This window comes from Physella acuta, unplaced genomic scaffold, assembly GCF_028476545.2.
Source record: "Physella acuta isolate Inbredline_101_S28 unplaced genomic scaffold, ASM2847654v3 ptg000131l, whole genome shotgun sequence".
NCBI lineage: Eukaryota > Metazoa > Mollusca > Gastropoda > Physidae > Physella > Physella acuta.
This window is the reverse complement of record NW_026731650.1, coordinates 874480-888185: the sequence shown is the minus strand read 5'-3', so window position 1 is coordinate 888185 and position 13706 is coordinate 874480. Positions and strand designations below refer to the sequence as shown.

Here is a 13706-nt window from a genome sequence, read left to right as displayed (position 1 = left end):
GTCTATCTATAGTCTATAGACATGTTTTATGATAATATTGAAATTTAAAAGTAATTGTATTAGGATAAGCTACTTTAAGAACTTTAAAATATAATTAACAAAACAAGAACTATACTAAAATAGAAGATTCATCTTTATTATTTTTGAAGGTTTATAAATAACAAGCCTATAGAAGATCTTGATCATGTATAAAATAGAAAATGAAATCTATAGAAATCTACGAGTGATCCCGGTGTAGAGAAGGGATGATCCTAAGATCTAGATGTAAATAAAGTCAATAATACCTCCCTAATACAACAGAAATGGCGGCTGTTGTGAAGAAAAATAAAGGAGGTTCGAAACCAGTCTGCAAATATGGAAGTAAATGTTATCGCAAGAATCCACAACACTTACAAAATTATCAACACCCCGAGAATGACGACGAGGATAATGATGCAGATAAAGAATCTAAAGTATTGAGTATTTTTTAATTCAGTAGCGGAGTAAAGAAAGAGTGGTTGTGAAGAGTGAACACAAACAAATTTAAAATTTATTTATTTAGTATTTTTTTTATTTATTTTACTAAAATTTTAGGCTATAATAATAACTTATAAGTTAGGTAATCTATCGTTTTGGGTACGTAAAATCGCCCGCGGCTATTAATGTACGAAAACGTTACCTCATTGTCAAGGCTTTAAAAGAAGTTAATTGTCATATAGATCTATATAGGGGCCTATGTGTGTCAAATATTATTAGCGTGTATTTCGGCATCGTAATTTCTAAGGGCAACCATTTTGGAAATGGCGCTGACTTCCCTTTTCGCTTTTTGTCCCAGGCTTCCGTCACCGCCGCGCGTGAGTCTAAAAATAGACTAACGGCTTGTTCCAACCGGCATTTCGTTGACGCTCTCTGCCTTTCGTGTTTACTTGACATATCATATTGGAAAATTTTTTGGCGGACGATATTTATTAATTTAGTTTTTCTTTCTTCGGAATATTGCTGTCAAAAATAGAGGTAATTTCATCATTTTTTTTCTATTTGAATTAGATTCCAGTTCTTTTTAAAATTTTGGTAGTTCGACAGAGTTTTGCAAATTTTCTTTAAATTAAGTCTGAAAACGGCTAAATTCCCACCAACAAGTCGTTTAAATGTACCTGCAAAGTCTGAATCGATAACTTTGTAGCCGCCATTATTTTAAAAAGATTTTAGAAATATTGTATGTTTATTAATTTTTTAAAAAATAGCATTTAAAAAAAAAACAATATTACGAAAAAAACAACTTAGATCTAGTCTAGATCTAGATATCTAGATCTAGATCTAGAATCTAGATCTAATAGTATAGCAGTAACAGAGGCCTAGCTGAGTCTAGCTTGAAGACTAGTTGTACACTAGTAGATCTAGCTAGATCTAGAAGATCATCTTAAGACTAAAAGATAGATCTAGTAAAGATCATCTAATTTCTAGATCTAGACTCCAGATTCTATCTAGAGATTCTAGAATCTAGATACTAAGATAGACTCTAGAGATCTAGCGGGCAGATGCTAGATCAATAAATTTGTGAAACCTAGATCTAGATATTAGATATAGATCTAGATCTATAATCTAGAGTCTAGAATTTAGATTCACCAGATCTAGATTCTAGGTCTACTATTGAATCTAAAATCTAAATCTACTTTTTTTTTTCAATTTCAGTCCATGGTCTTGCAGCTCTTTGAATGAAATCGACCTGAGAGAGAAATCAATCAGTCATCCCTAATTACTAGATCTAGATTGTAATTACAGTTATCTGATAAGTTAAGTGATCTTTTTTTTTACCTAATTTTAATTATTAATTAGATTTTATTAGATCTAGGCCTATAGCCTATTTTTTATTTATTTAGTAATAATTAGATCTATTCTAAATTTTCTAAATCTATTTGAATTTGTAATAGACTTTTTTCACTAATTTTTTCACACTAATTGTTGATTTTAGTATAATTCATTAACTTACAGCTACAAACTACAGTTATACAGGCCTACCTTAATAACTAATATTTTTCACCTTATATTTGCTTTTAACAATAAACAATTATGGAAAGCATGAAAGCTGTTAATGTAAATGGTCTAATTGAGACTTTTTCAGAACCATCAGTCCCACTTCTGAATGGATATGTGGTATACATGATGCACGTTTCCAAAAAAACCTCCATCAACAAATTGAGTGAACAGTTAGCATTAGAGCAGCATCTGGCTGATGTTGGTGATGATGTAGGTTTGAGGAAAGTTACTAATGCTGTCAAGAGATTGAAGAAAGAAGTCAGCCGCCTGAGGTGCACACCAACCCGCAACTGGAATAGAATAGTTGAGCTTTTGACACATCCATTCTTTGTTCAGGATGAGATTGCTGATAGCGGTAAGGATATTGCTGGCCCTTCAGTATCTGCTGAGGGAATTTCTAATGATTCTTTTATAACAGGTGATAATATGGTAGTAGGTTCAGCATGCATGGAGGAACACAACTATTGTGTGACAGATGGAAGTTCTGCTGATGTAGGTGTGTTCACAGCTACCAGTATTGACAGCACATACAGATTGAGAGCTAGCAGGTGTGCCAGGTGTGTTCTGAGAAATCAGACCATACTTCGATGTAAGTACACTATAAGTAAACTAAGAAAAGATGCTAAAACAGTTGAGGCTGTAAAAGTTAAAAGCTTAAGAAAATCGTTACAGAGAAAACAGACACAGATCCATTGTTGGAAGAGAAAATATTTCACAGAAAAGAAAAAAAACCAACAGATGTCGAAGCAGGTATTGGCTGGTGCAGAAACAGCAGGAAAGGGTAAGTTATTGATGATTTCAAACATAAAATATGCTAAATTGCAGGTAAGGTTTCAGAGAACGACTAGACATCTTCAGCAAGTAATCAGAGAATTGAGAGCCAAGATTGATAGTGCTAAATGGGAAATGGATAGGCTGATTGCTGACAATGACAGATTATTGAAGGAGATAGATGCTTTAAGAGGAGAAAGGGACAAGATCTCAGCAAAGAATGATATCCTTCAAGCAGAGAATCTCAAACTGATTGAGGAGTTTGACAGGGTCATTGACGAGAACCACAATGATGATGAGGAGCCATCATGTAAGTATGGAGTGAAGGTAAGGAAAATTGCTTATAAAAGTATATTAAAGAATGTCCCTGTTAGGAATGTCAGCGGGCTTGCAGAATTTATTGCGGAAGCTGTTGGGAAAGATACGCTGAAGATGCCTCATTTCACTAGTGTGGCTAGGATGGGACACGAGCCAGGAGTCCTTGCTTTAATCCAGGTGGGTGAAGCGCTTCACAAGTGTGAGTCTGCTTGTATTAGTTTTGATGCCACAACCAAAGGAAACAAGCATATTAACACTTTTTCAATTTCGACAGCACCATCTGGAGAGAAGTTGGCTGTATCGACTGCTAGGGTTCCTGGAGGCACGGCTATTGATTACGCTAGCCATATAATTTCTTCCATGAAAGAAGTGGCTTCTGTTTACAGCGACTACACTGGCCTGCCATTCATTGAAACATTCAGCCTGTTCAGGGACAAGTGCACCTGCAGTGTGACAGATAGGGCGGCTGTGAACACATGTGTATTGGAAATGCTGCAAAATGAGTTGGATATGAAGCTGATTCAGCTCAACTGCAACATACACCCGTTAGACGCAGTGGGATCAAAAGCCAGGGAGTGTCTAGCCAGTTTAGACAGAAAGATAAAGTTGACATCTGCTTCAGGGAAAAGTGTCGCAGCTGCAGTGGGTGTAATAATGAATGTTTCAATGCTCAGGTATGTTAATTTTATTTAACAGTTATTTTTAATTATCCTGTAATTATTTTTTTGTAATGGCCTTTCTTTTACTTTTTCTCTAGCATTAATTGCTTGTAAAATTAAATACCATTTTATCTTGTTCATTTAGATACAGCCAGCATGGGAAACCTGCAGCATTCAAAATCTACCTGAAAAGGAATAAAGTAGCTGCTGGAACCTTTGTCCGCTATGTTGGGAACAGACTGCATGTGATGTTCCACATGGCTAGCGTCATCGTCCATCATAAAAAACTACTACTGGATTTTGTGACTAGGTGATTATTAAATATATATTTCTTTACGTTTTATGTAACTGTTTATTTAAGCTGTCATTATAAAAAAATTTTTTTTTTAATAGCTATGGTAATAACAACATATGCACACGATTGAAGAAGGATCTGAACCTCAGTCAAGTTCTGGTAGAGCTGCAAGCCCTTGGACTCATTGGAAAGCTGATCACCGGACCTTGGATGAGGCTCATTTACAAGAATGCAGTTAATATGTCTAATCTTAGTTTTGTAAGAGTTAACTTGATTCAAATACTTAATAATTCTATGTATATATATTTAAATAGAGAGCTAGAGATAGTGATAAATATATACACACACACATTGACATACCATTTTTTAATGTAAAAAAAAATAAATTTTCTTCTTATATATTTTAATAGGCACCTTTGTTCCAGAAGGCTAAACAGGAGATTAGCAGACTGAAGAATAATCCTCGAAATGTGTTATCAGTTGACTGTGATGTATTTGGTCAGCATCTAGAGGTCGACAAAACCTTGATTGCTCTTCGTAAGGTGCAAAATAAGCTATTGTTTATGAAGGTGATGAAGGCTTTGTTAACTTCTACAGAGGCTGTCCTAGTACGCCAGTTGGACAGGTATCTGGTTGGAGATCTGTCTAGCCCCAGTAATGACATGTTGGCTGCCACCAGCTCTGCACCACCCAACAATATCTTTTCAGAAAGGTGTCTTGGCATGGCAGACTTCCTTATTCGGCGTACCCCGAATGTGTCAGTTGGTTTTCTGGATTCAAAATTAAAAGCAGTCACAAATCACACCATGGACTGGCTGGACAAAAAACCCATGCAAGAGCAGGTGAATCTGGTGACCTTCGCGATGCAGAGGGGTGCCCTGATAAGGAAAGCCTGCAATCTGTTACAGCATGAAATAGACTCAGACATTTTATCTCGAATGAAGCAGATGAAGAGAAAGTTGGAGGCTACGGAGCGCAGAGAGACTGAAAAGTCCATCTATGATGTGTTGTCTGGATCGAATGTCTCAGTAAACCATCCTCTATTTCGTGGTGTTGACAGAAAGCAGAAACCATTTTTGTCAAGAATTTTGGGTGGTGAAGATCTGCTTGGTGTCCAGCTGACTCACAAGTGGGAGCTAGATGATCAGAAAGTGCATCGCTATTATGGGAGGATTATTAACAGAGTACCAGCTAAAAAGAACAAATCTGCTGTCTACACTGTGAGCTACTGGGCACAGGATGAGGATGAAGCTGAGGACTTTTGCCTATCTGCTGAGTCACTAATAGCTGACTTGATTAGTAGGGATCTCTGCTTCACATCCTAATCTGCTGTTAAACCTTGAACAGCAGGATTTTTAACAATTTTAGATTTTAAAAAATAAGTATTGTTTCATTTTAAATTTGCTTTACTCCTTTGTTAAATATTTTTTTTATGTTTACAATTACATGCAAAGATTGCAATATATATGTCTTTACAATATGTATATAATTTCTATTTTTTCAAAAGTGCGCTAAATTTTTTGTTATTTGAATTTCTTTGGCTTGATGGTGCAGTTACTTAAGGTTTCATCACAATATTTTTTTTTTAGTTTGGTAATTGCATAAATTGTTTATAATTTATTAGTCATACAGTTTTTTATTTTGAAAGTTCATATGTTTTTGTATTTCTGCTTGCAGCACTCTGATGGGCATTACATAATGATGTACAGTTTTTTAAAATTAGATAAGTACTATTTATAATCTACTATTTTAGTTTGTCAGTTAAGATTAATTATTGATTTATTTCCTTACTAGTACTATTTCTTATTTGGAAAGTTAATTTGTTTTTGTATTTCTGCTTGCAGCACTCTGATGGGCATTACATAATGATGTACAGTTTTTTAAAATTAGATAAGTACTATTTATAATCTACTATTTTAGTTTGTCAGTTAAGATCAATTATTGATTTATTTCCTTACTAGTACTATTTCTTATTTGGAAAGTTAATTTGTTTTTGTATTTCAGCTTGCAGCACTCTGATGGACATTACATAGTGATGTACAGTTTTTAAAGAATTAGATAAGTACTATTTATAATTTTACTGTTGCTTAGTTTGTCAGTTAAGATTTTTTATAGAATATATTATATAAAAATTGTATTGGCTATTACATTTAGGCAGATATGTAACGGCATGTTTTTATCTCTGCTTTTATATTTTGCTTATGGTGTTATAATTTGATACACAATATTGTGTAAACAATCAAATTAATTGATTTTTTTTTCTATTGCAGATTTTAGTATCTTTTCTTGACTGATGATTTTCATTCAACCTGATCATTCTTTAATTTTCATCAACTAAAACATGTTATATAAATCACTTTGTTGTACTCACACCTTAAACCCATTATTACCTGTTTTATGTCCTTTTCATTAATAAATTGAAATTAATATAATTGCATCTAAATGTAATAAATACATATAATTTAGTAAGCAGACTTTTTGGTTATTTTTTTGTTTGTTATAAAATTTGTTTTACTTAAAAATAAGGTAATTGTATAATAAATTATACTGGTGGGTCTGTCAGAGTGCCACCAAATTAACACATGTATACTAATACTATAGGCCTACATGTCTAGAAAAAAAAACCTTTGCAATGAGTAGGCCCTCAAAGTCATATAAATAAGCTTAGGAAGTTGTTTTTTCCTCTCGACTTGATTACATGATTAAATACACAGTATAACAACTATTGAAAGTAGCAGTCAATAGGCCCTAAGGATATATATTAGTATTAGACACCAAAGTACATAATAAATATTTAGGATGAATAAATAATCCTAGTGAAAGAAAATGGTTGAGTTAATTAGTATCAATAGTTTAAATCAGATCAATTACTATAATGTGTTCAAGCCAGGTTAGTTTTAATAATCTATAAGAAGCAGCTGAACAACTTTGTTAAAGAGGGCCTATATACATTATAACATTTTCACTATTTTAGACACTGGTATTGTTATGAAATCCCACAAATGTTAAAATCTAATACTTTTATTTTTTTTAAATTCTGCTTCTACTACAGACCCTGTAGTCTAAAGGGTGGTTGTAATTCAAGTTTTTAGTAAAAGTATGCCTAATTATTTATTTAATTATTAATAGGCTTAGTTGTGTATAGTAAATATAATTTTGATAAGTCAAACTCATAATAAAATACTACATTAAAAATGTATAGTAAAATGACGAAAAGTCCGAAAATATAATTTGACGCTTATGACGTCATCAAGTTGTGAGACACTTTTTTTTTTAATGAAAGAGGAAAAATAATGGTGGCAGGTTAATCCAAATTTTTTATAAACTCAAAAATTTTAAAATCGAAATATGATAAATAAACTTTATTTAGACACACACACAATATAAAAATTAGTTTTAGTAAAAAATTACGCTTCGATCGGTATCTTTTCCCCCCGAAAATAACGAATTTTCAATTTTCGAAATACACGCTAATATTATAGATAAATGAATAATAAACCTAAATCAATGGCTAAATATATCGATTTAGGCCAGAAATTAACTTTAAACAGCATTGTCTGATAGCAAGATTTGCTATATAAACAGCAGCCATTTGTAAAATAGAGTGGCTTCCCCCTGAATCTGCGCTATAAGCTTATAAAAATAAAACTTAAACAAGATGGCTGCTATAGTAAATGAGCATGGTTGCATCTGTTGGAAACATCGCTAGTCTTCATTTATTACGGAAAAGTTTTAATTCAATTGTTTAAAAACGGGTACATAAATGAAACAAGGACACATTTTTGTATTTTAAAAAACATAAATCCTCCTCAAAATGTGAAATAATTATTAAAATTTAAGGAGTCACCTGCTTTTCACATTAGAAGTCGCGGGCGATTTTACGTACCTAAAACGATAGATTACCATAAGTTATTATTATTTACAAAATTGTCAAAATTTAAAATGAAACAAAATCAAATAAAAACAACTCTTACTCGGCTAGTGACTGTGGGCAGTGACTCAACACTCAACCAACATTCAACATTGAAGATATTAAGTTTTAGATTATTGAGAACATAGTTATTATTATTTATTAGTAAGCATTGGTATCAGGAAGTTTCAGGGGTTCGAACAGTACAGGAGTGGACACCACAGAGTTGACGTTAACATTCTTTACTGTAAACCATAGTTTATTTGACAATTGAAATGAAAATAAAGTCAAGTGCATTACTTAAGTTAAAAGTAGTAAGAAGGACTAGAACAATGTTTAGTAGTAGCAGTAATTAGCATATACACTTAAAATAATTAGAAATACAAAATAATTAGCAAAACAGTATTTAAAATGCAACTAAAATCAATCTATGCACTTTTTTAAACATTGTGTATTAAAAATAATATGGCGCCAAATAAATGGTGGTTTCCAGAACTGCATGACAGACTACACCACGGTTTTACTGTTTTTTCACTGCTGTACTATTCCGGAATAATAACTGACGCTATATCTTGATTTTACAGAAAATCCTTCCGTCATCATATTCTTGACATGGATTAATTATATTCATTGTTTAATTAATAATTATTTATAAAAATAAAAAGTGTGCTTTTTTAGATTTAGTCATCAAAGCGGCATCAAAAAAATATTTACAAAAAACACCTCAAGCCTGAAAATAATTCAGAAATTTAATATTTTTAGAATCAATGTTATAAAGTTGCAAATCCAGAGAACTTGAAAATAATTTATTGAGTTTAATTATTAAGGCTACATTTCTATTTTTTTCATCAAGCTTCATAAGAAACATTTTCATTGGCTGTACAGGAACTCAAAGAATGATACTTTCAAAATGCCACTTCATAAAAGCTTACAGTAATTAGTATTAAAAACTTTACACTAACACTCAGTATTATGGCTTGTGTTATGAAAGTAGGCTGTAGGCCTATATCAGTCTACCACTATATGTATTTTACTTACAATAGGGTTATTAGGTTACTGGTAGTAAACTCAAAACTAACATTTTGGTCTAGGGGTCATCCATAAATGACGTCACACTCGTAAGGGGAGGGGTAGGTCGTAATTTTGTGATGGCGTGTGATGAGGGGGAGGGGGGTTCAGATCGTGGGACGTCACATTTTTGCATTAACAAAAAGTAATGTTGGAAAACGAATTTTAATAATTTAATAAATAGGGGGGGGGGGGGGTGTAGGCTGAGGTGTGACGTCATTTTAGGGGGGGTCTGGCTTTTTGTGACAATGTGTGATGGAAGGGGAGGGGGGGGGGGGTAAAAAAAAGTGTGACATCATCTATGGATGACCCCTATTGCGCAAAAATAGTGTTGCATGTGACAAGCAGCTCAGAACATGTTATAAAAACCAATATAACTGTAACATACCCCATGGTAATGGTTGTATTATAAGTGCTTAATTTTTTAAAGTTAAAAGACTAACAATTATCATTTCAGAAGGTGAAGAATCAAAAAGTCAATCAGAATAGTGCTGATCAGAAGCCCAAAAGAACATTAGATGACTTTTTTGGGCAGCCAAAAAATAAACATGATATCTCAGATTCAGGTAATGACAAAATAACCTTATAATTGTATACATTATACATCTTCTATCACTGTACGGTAATATGGTTTTCTGTATATTTAACTAAGAAATTTGAAAGTTTGTAAATTAAGCTTTTGATTCGCTTATCAATACAAAATATATAATATTATAATGCAATTTCTTAAAATAAACATGAAATCTCAGATTCAGGTAATGAAAAAATAACCTTATAATTAATATAATTGTATACATTATACATCCTCTATCTCTGTACGGTAATATGGTTTTAAAAGTTTGTAAATTAAGCTTTTAATTCGCTTATCAATACAAAATATATAATAATGCAATTTCTTAAAATAATTAAAGATCCATAGGCAATTTGATGAATTGAAAAATATTAATTGTTAGAGTAGTTAGAACTTTTTTATTTTTCATTTAAATCTTCCTAGAAAAGTAAAAAGAAATCTGCCAAGAATTTTTTTTAAATTCACTGTATATCACTAGCTGTTACAACCTTGTTAAAAAACATTTTTTAACATCCAATCTAGATGATGAGACCAAAAGTCCTCCGAAGAAAAAAATCATGCAAGATGAGGCTGCATCATGCTTAGCTGGTGATACATCAAACACTAAAGAAGGAGTGGAATCAGATGACAAATCAAGCACTGAAGGCGTGGAATCAAACATTGAAGATGAGATGAGTTCTCCCCCTGCTTCCCCGCAAGATGTAAAAGACAACATCAAAAACAAATTTCTGGTAGAAATGCCAGAAGACTTCTATCTTTTCTGGGAGTTTTGCAAGTCATCGCATCCTTCCAACCCTTCTGGTAAGTCAAAAGTTTAAACAGTTTTCAGGCCTTGTAGTTCATTTAGTTACATAATTAGATGTTGATTTTTAAAATAAGGCATCTTTGTTTCAGAACCAAAAAAAAAAAAATTATTCCTGTGAAAAGAATTAAATTTGTAAACTTAAAGCAGATTTTGTCTCCTACAGATGCTCTCCTCTCTGACCTTAACCTTCGCTTGGTAGGACCTTTTGATATACTGTCAGAACGACACAAAGGAGTTACAAAAAATAAGCATAAGAGGCGACCCAATTTTTTGCTGCATTATCGTTATTTCTATGATCCACCAGAGTTTCAATCAGTGATCACATCCCAGGAGCCATCTTTGTTCCACCTCGGCTATTACAGGTCTTTATTTCACCTGTTCTATTACAGGTTTTATACAGACAGTTTCATAACAAATATTAAATTCTGGACTAATTCATCAGTAGAGAAAAAATGTCATAATTCTTGATAAATCGATTGGAGTGTAACCATTAGAATATTAGTATTTCTTTATTGATGATTAAATTTAGGTTGGATGTCACCCTATTCATTGACTGTAATTAGCCATGTTTTACACCTTCTATATTTAGAGATGATCCAAAAGATCCTCCTGTTTTTGTGGCCAGCAATGCTCCAGGGGAGAGCAGCAAGGAAAAAATCTCTCCTTGTGGTGAAAACATTTTTGCTGCTGTGCAGTAAGTATTTGAAATCAAATACAAGCTTGTGAATAACATTTTAGTTTTAAACATTTGCTATTTTGATCTTTTGGACTGATGCAAATTTTTCAAATGTGTTTTCTGTTAACTTGTACATTTATCTTCAATATTTTATATTGTTAACATTGTGCTTATGCAATATAAGTAAATAGCCATTTAGCTATTAAAAATATACTTTTCTTTATTTCTTTTATTGCCTGTGAGATTTTAGACAAACCCTATTCTATTCTTTTGACAGCTTTTTTATTTTAAAAAAAAAAATTAGCTGCCACATATTTCAATTTTCTTTCTAAAAGTATTTACGCGTCAAAGTTGGTCAAGGGCAAATCGGGAAAGAAGAAAAGTTCCCTTGAGAAGCTCATCAAAGGTTTAGAGAAAGAGGCCTTAAAGCATAGTCTGCCCCTTGCACCCACCACTAAAAAGTTGAAAGACAGACAGAAGAAGGTTGTGTGCCCTACCTTCCATGGTGCTGGGATCGTCGTGCCAGTTGATGACAATGATGTTGGTTACAGGCCTGTCCCTGAGACACCAGGTAAGCTGTTTATAACCTGTCCCTGAGACACCAGGTAAGCTGTCTATAACCTGTGTCTGAGACACCAGGTAAGCTGTTTATAACCTGTCCCTGAGACACCATGTAAGCTGTTTATAACCTGTCCCAGAGACACCAGGTAAGCTGTTTATAACCTGTGTCTGAGACACCATGTAAGCTGTTTATAACCTGTCCCAGAGACACCAGGTAAGCTGTTTATAACCTGTCCATGAGACACCAGGTAAGCTGTTTATAACCTGTGTCTGAGACACCAGGTAAGCTGTTTATAACCTGTGTCTGAGACACCAGGTAAGCTGTTTATAACCTGTCCATGAGACACCAGGTAAGCTGTTTATAACCTGTGTCTGAGACACCAGGTAAGCTGTTTATAACCTGTCCCTGAGACACCAGGTAAGCTGTTTATAACCTGTGTCTGAGACACCAGGTAAGCTGTTTATAACCTGTGTCTGAGACACCAGGTAAGCTGTTTATAACATGTCCCTGAGACACCAGGTAAGCTGTTTATAACCTGTGTCTGAGACACCAGGTAAGCTGTTTATAACCTGTCCATGAGACACCAGGTAAGCTGTTTATAACCTGTCCCTGAGACACCAGGTAAGCTGTTTATAACCTGTGTCTGAGACACCAGGTAAGCTGTTTATAACCTGTGTCTGAGACACCAGGTAAGCTGTTTATAACCTGTGTCTGAGACACCAGGTAAGCTGTTTATAACCTGTGTCTGAGACACCAGGTAAGCTGTTTATAACCTGTCCCTGAGACACCAGGTAAGCTGTTTATAACCTGTCCCTGAGACACCAGGTAAGCTGTTTATAACCTGTCCATGAGACACCAGGTAAGCTGTTTATAACCTGTGTCTGAGACACCAGGTAAGCTGTTTACAGTGACTCATACAGTTCCTTTAAAAGTTCAGCTTGATAATTGGTGTGTGCAAGATATAAAATGTGGTTTTTGTGAAATTCATAAAATGTTATTGTTGATGCACTAGAAATGAATCTGATGATTGTTGTAAATAAATATTATTTTGTGAATAATGTAGAATAAATAAAATGTTATGATAGATGTGCATTAAATAAAATGTGATGACAGATGTGCAATAAATAAAATGTGATGATAGATGTGCATTAAATAAAATGTGATGATAGATGTGCAATAAATAAAATGTGATGATAGATGTGCAATAAATAAAATGTGATGATATTGTTTTATTTGACAGCTGCCCTGCGAGCGATGTTTAAGAGAATAACAGAAGGTAAAACAGAGACAGAGCGTGAGAAAAGTTCAGAGGAACTGCAAGAACTGATCACTTTCATTCAGTTTGCCAACGATGAATGTGACTATGGAGAGGGTTTAGAGCTGGGCTTGGATTTGTTTAGTTTTGGCAGTAAAGATTTTCACCCCCAGATAGGACTTTTACTTCCTCTGGCGTACCAGTTGCTGAACAGATCAGAGTTTGCCAAGATTATTGAGGCCCATTTGAAGTGTAGAAAAACTTTAGCTGAATGTGTGGACGAACTAGCCCAGTGAACTTTTTTGTTGGGGAAGTTTTAAAAACAGTTGCAATATTTGGCCTGGTAGACAAATTTTTATCTGGCTCACTTCATCAGCTGTTACTCGTTTCTCTATTACTGTATTTGTACTTGTGAATTTTTTACTGGAAATTAGGTATTCAAAATGAAATTTTTATAATGAAATTAAATAAAATTTAACACTTCCACCTGATAGAGACTGTTTTCATCAGAACAGAAACACCAAATTTATTGATGTATGTCCATTTTTAAAAAAGTTATGAATTTTTTAAAACTCAAAAAATGCATTCGCTTTTTGAACAGTAAAGGGTCTATTTGAGACCCCTACTAACTTCTACAATAACTAAGTTAGAACTCTCAAATTTCTTGCACACACAGCCAGTAATACAAATAGCAAACCCAATTTTTTTCAAGGTTGTCAGACAGATATAAATAGAAAATTTATTCACATAAAAATGAGCCAAAGCACAATTTTACCGAAGTACGAAAAGGGAGACAAAAA

The 13706-nt window shown here is 33.5% G+C and overlaps 2 protein-coding genes across 3 annotated transcripts; both read left to right on the top strand.

Annotated features, from left to right (window-relative positions):
• The first annotated feature begins 299 nt into the window (after nucleotides 1-299).
• LOC131935113 (histone PARylation factor 1) lies at nucleotides 300-13273 on the top strand. 2 transcript variants are annotated; one of them, XM_059291446.1, is made up of 7 exons: nucleotides 300-452; nucleotides 9498-9603; nucleotides 10131-10409; nucleotides 10577-10775; nucleotides 11003-11107; nucleotides 11425-11660; nucleotides 12892-13273. In XM_059291446.1, the coding sequence occupies exons 1-7, from the start codon at nucleotides 303-305 to the stop codon at nucleotides 13200-13202; spliced, it is 1386 nt and encodes a 461-aa protein (XP_059147429.1). In that variant the 5' UTR covers nucleotides 300-302; the 3' UTR covers nucleotides 13203-13273. The 2 variants fall into 2 exon arrangements, with proteins under 2 accessions (XP_059147429.1, XP_059147428.1); XM_059291445.1 differs by having other exon boundaries at nucleotides 9495-9603.
• On the top strand, nucleotides 3562-5425 carry LOC131935112 (uncharacterized). Its single transcript, XM_059291444.1, has 4 exons — nucleotides 3562-3779; nucleotides 3910-4074; nucleotides 4158-4317; nucleotides 4470-5425. Exons 1-4 carry the CDS (start codon nucleotides 3595-3597, stop codon nucleotides 5382-5384), a joined length of 1425 nt encoding a protein of 474 aa, XP_059147427.1. The 5' UTR covers nucleotides 3562-3594; the 3' UTR covers nucleotides 5385-5425.
• Nucleotides 13274-13706: the final 433 nt, after the last annotated feature.

Excerpts from the sequence above, each read along its gene's own strand:
- LOC131935113 (XM_059291445.1), top strand. The coding sequence starts at position 303 with ATGGCGGCTGTTGTGAAGAAAAATAAAGGAGGTTCGAAACCAGTCTGC. Across the intron at positions 10,776-11,002 it reads TTCCACCTCGGCTATTACAG|AGATGATCCAAAAGATCCTC; the intron begins GTCTTTATTTCA and ends TTCTATATTTAG. Across the intron at positions 11,108-11,424 it reads AACATTTTTGCTGCTGTGCA|TATTTACGCGTCAAAGTTGG; the intron begins GTAAGTATTTGA and ends TCTTTCTAAAAG.
- LOC131935112 (XM_059291444.1), top strand. The coding sequence starts at position 3,595 with ATGCTGCAAAATGAGTTGGATATGAAGCTGATTCAGCTCAACTGCAAC. Across the intron at positions 3,780-3,909 it reads ATGAATGTTTCAATGCTCAG|ATACAGCCAGCATGGGAAAC; the intron begins GTATGTTAATTT and ends TTGTTCATTTAG. Across the intron at positions 4,075-4,157 it reads CTACTGGATTTTGTGACTAG|CTATGGTAATAACAACATAT; the intron begins GTGATTATTAAA and ends TTTTTTTAATAG.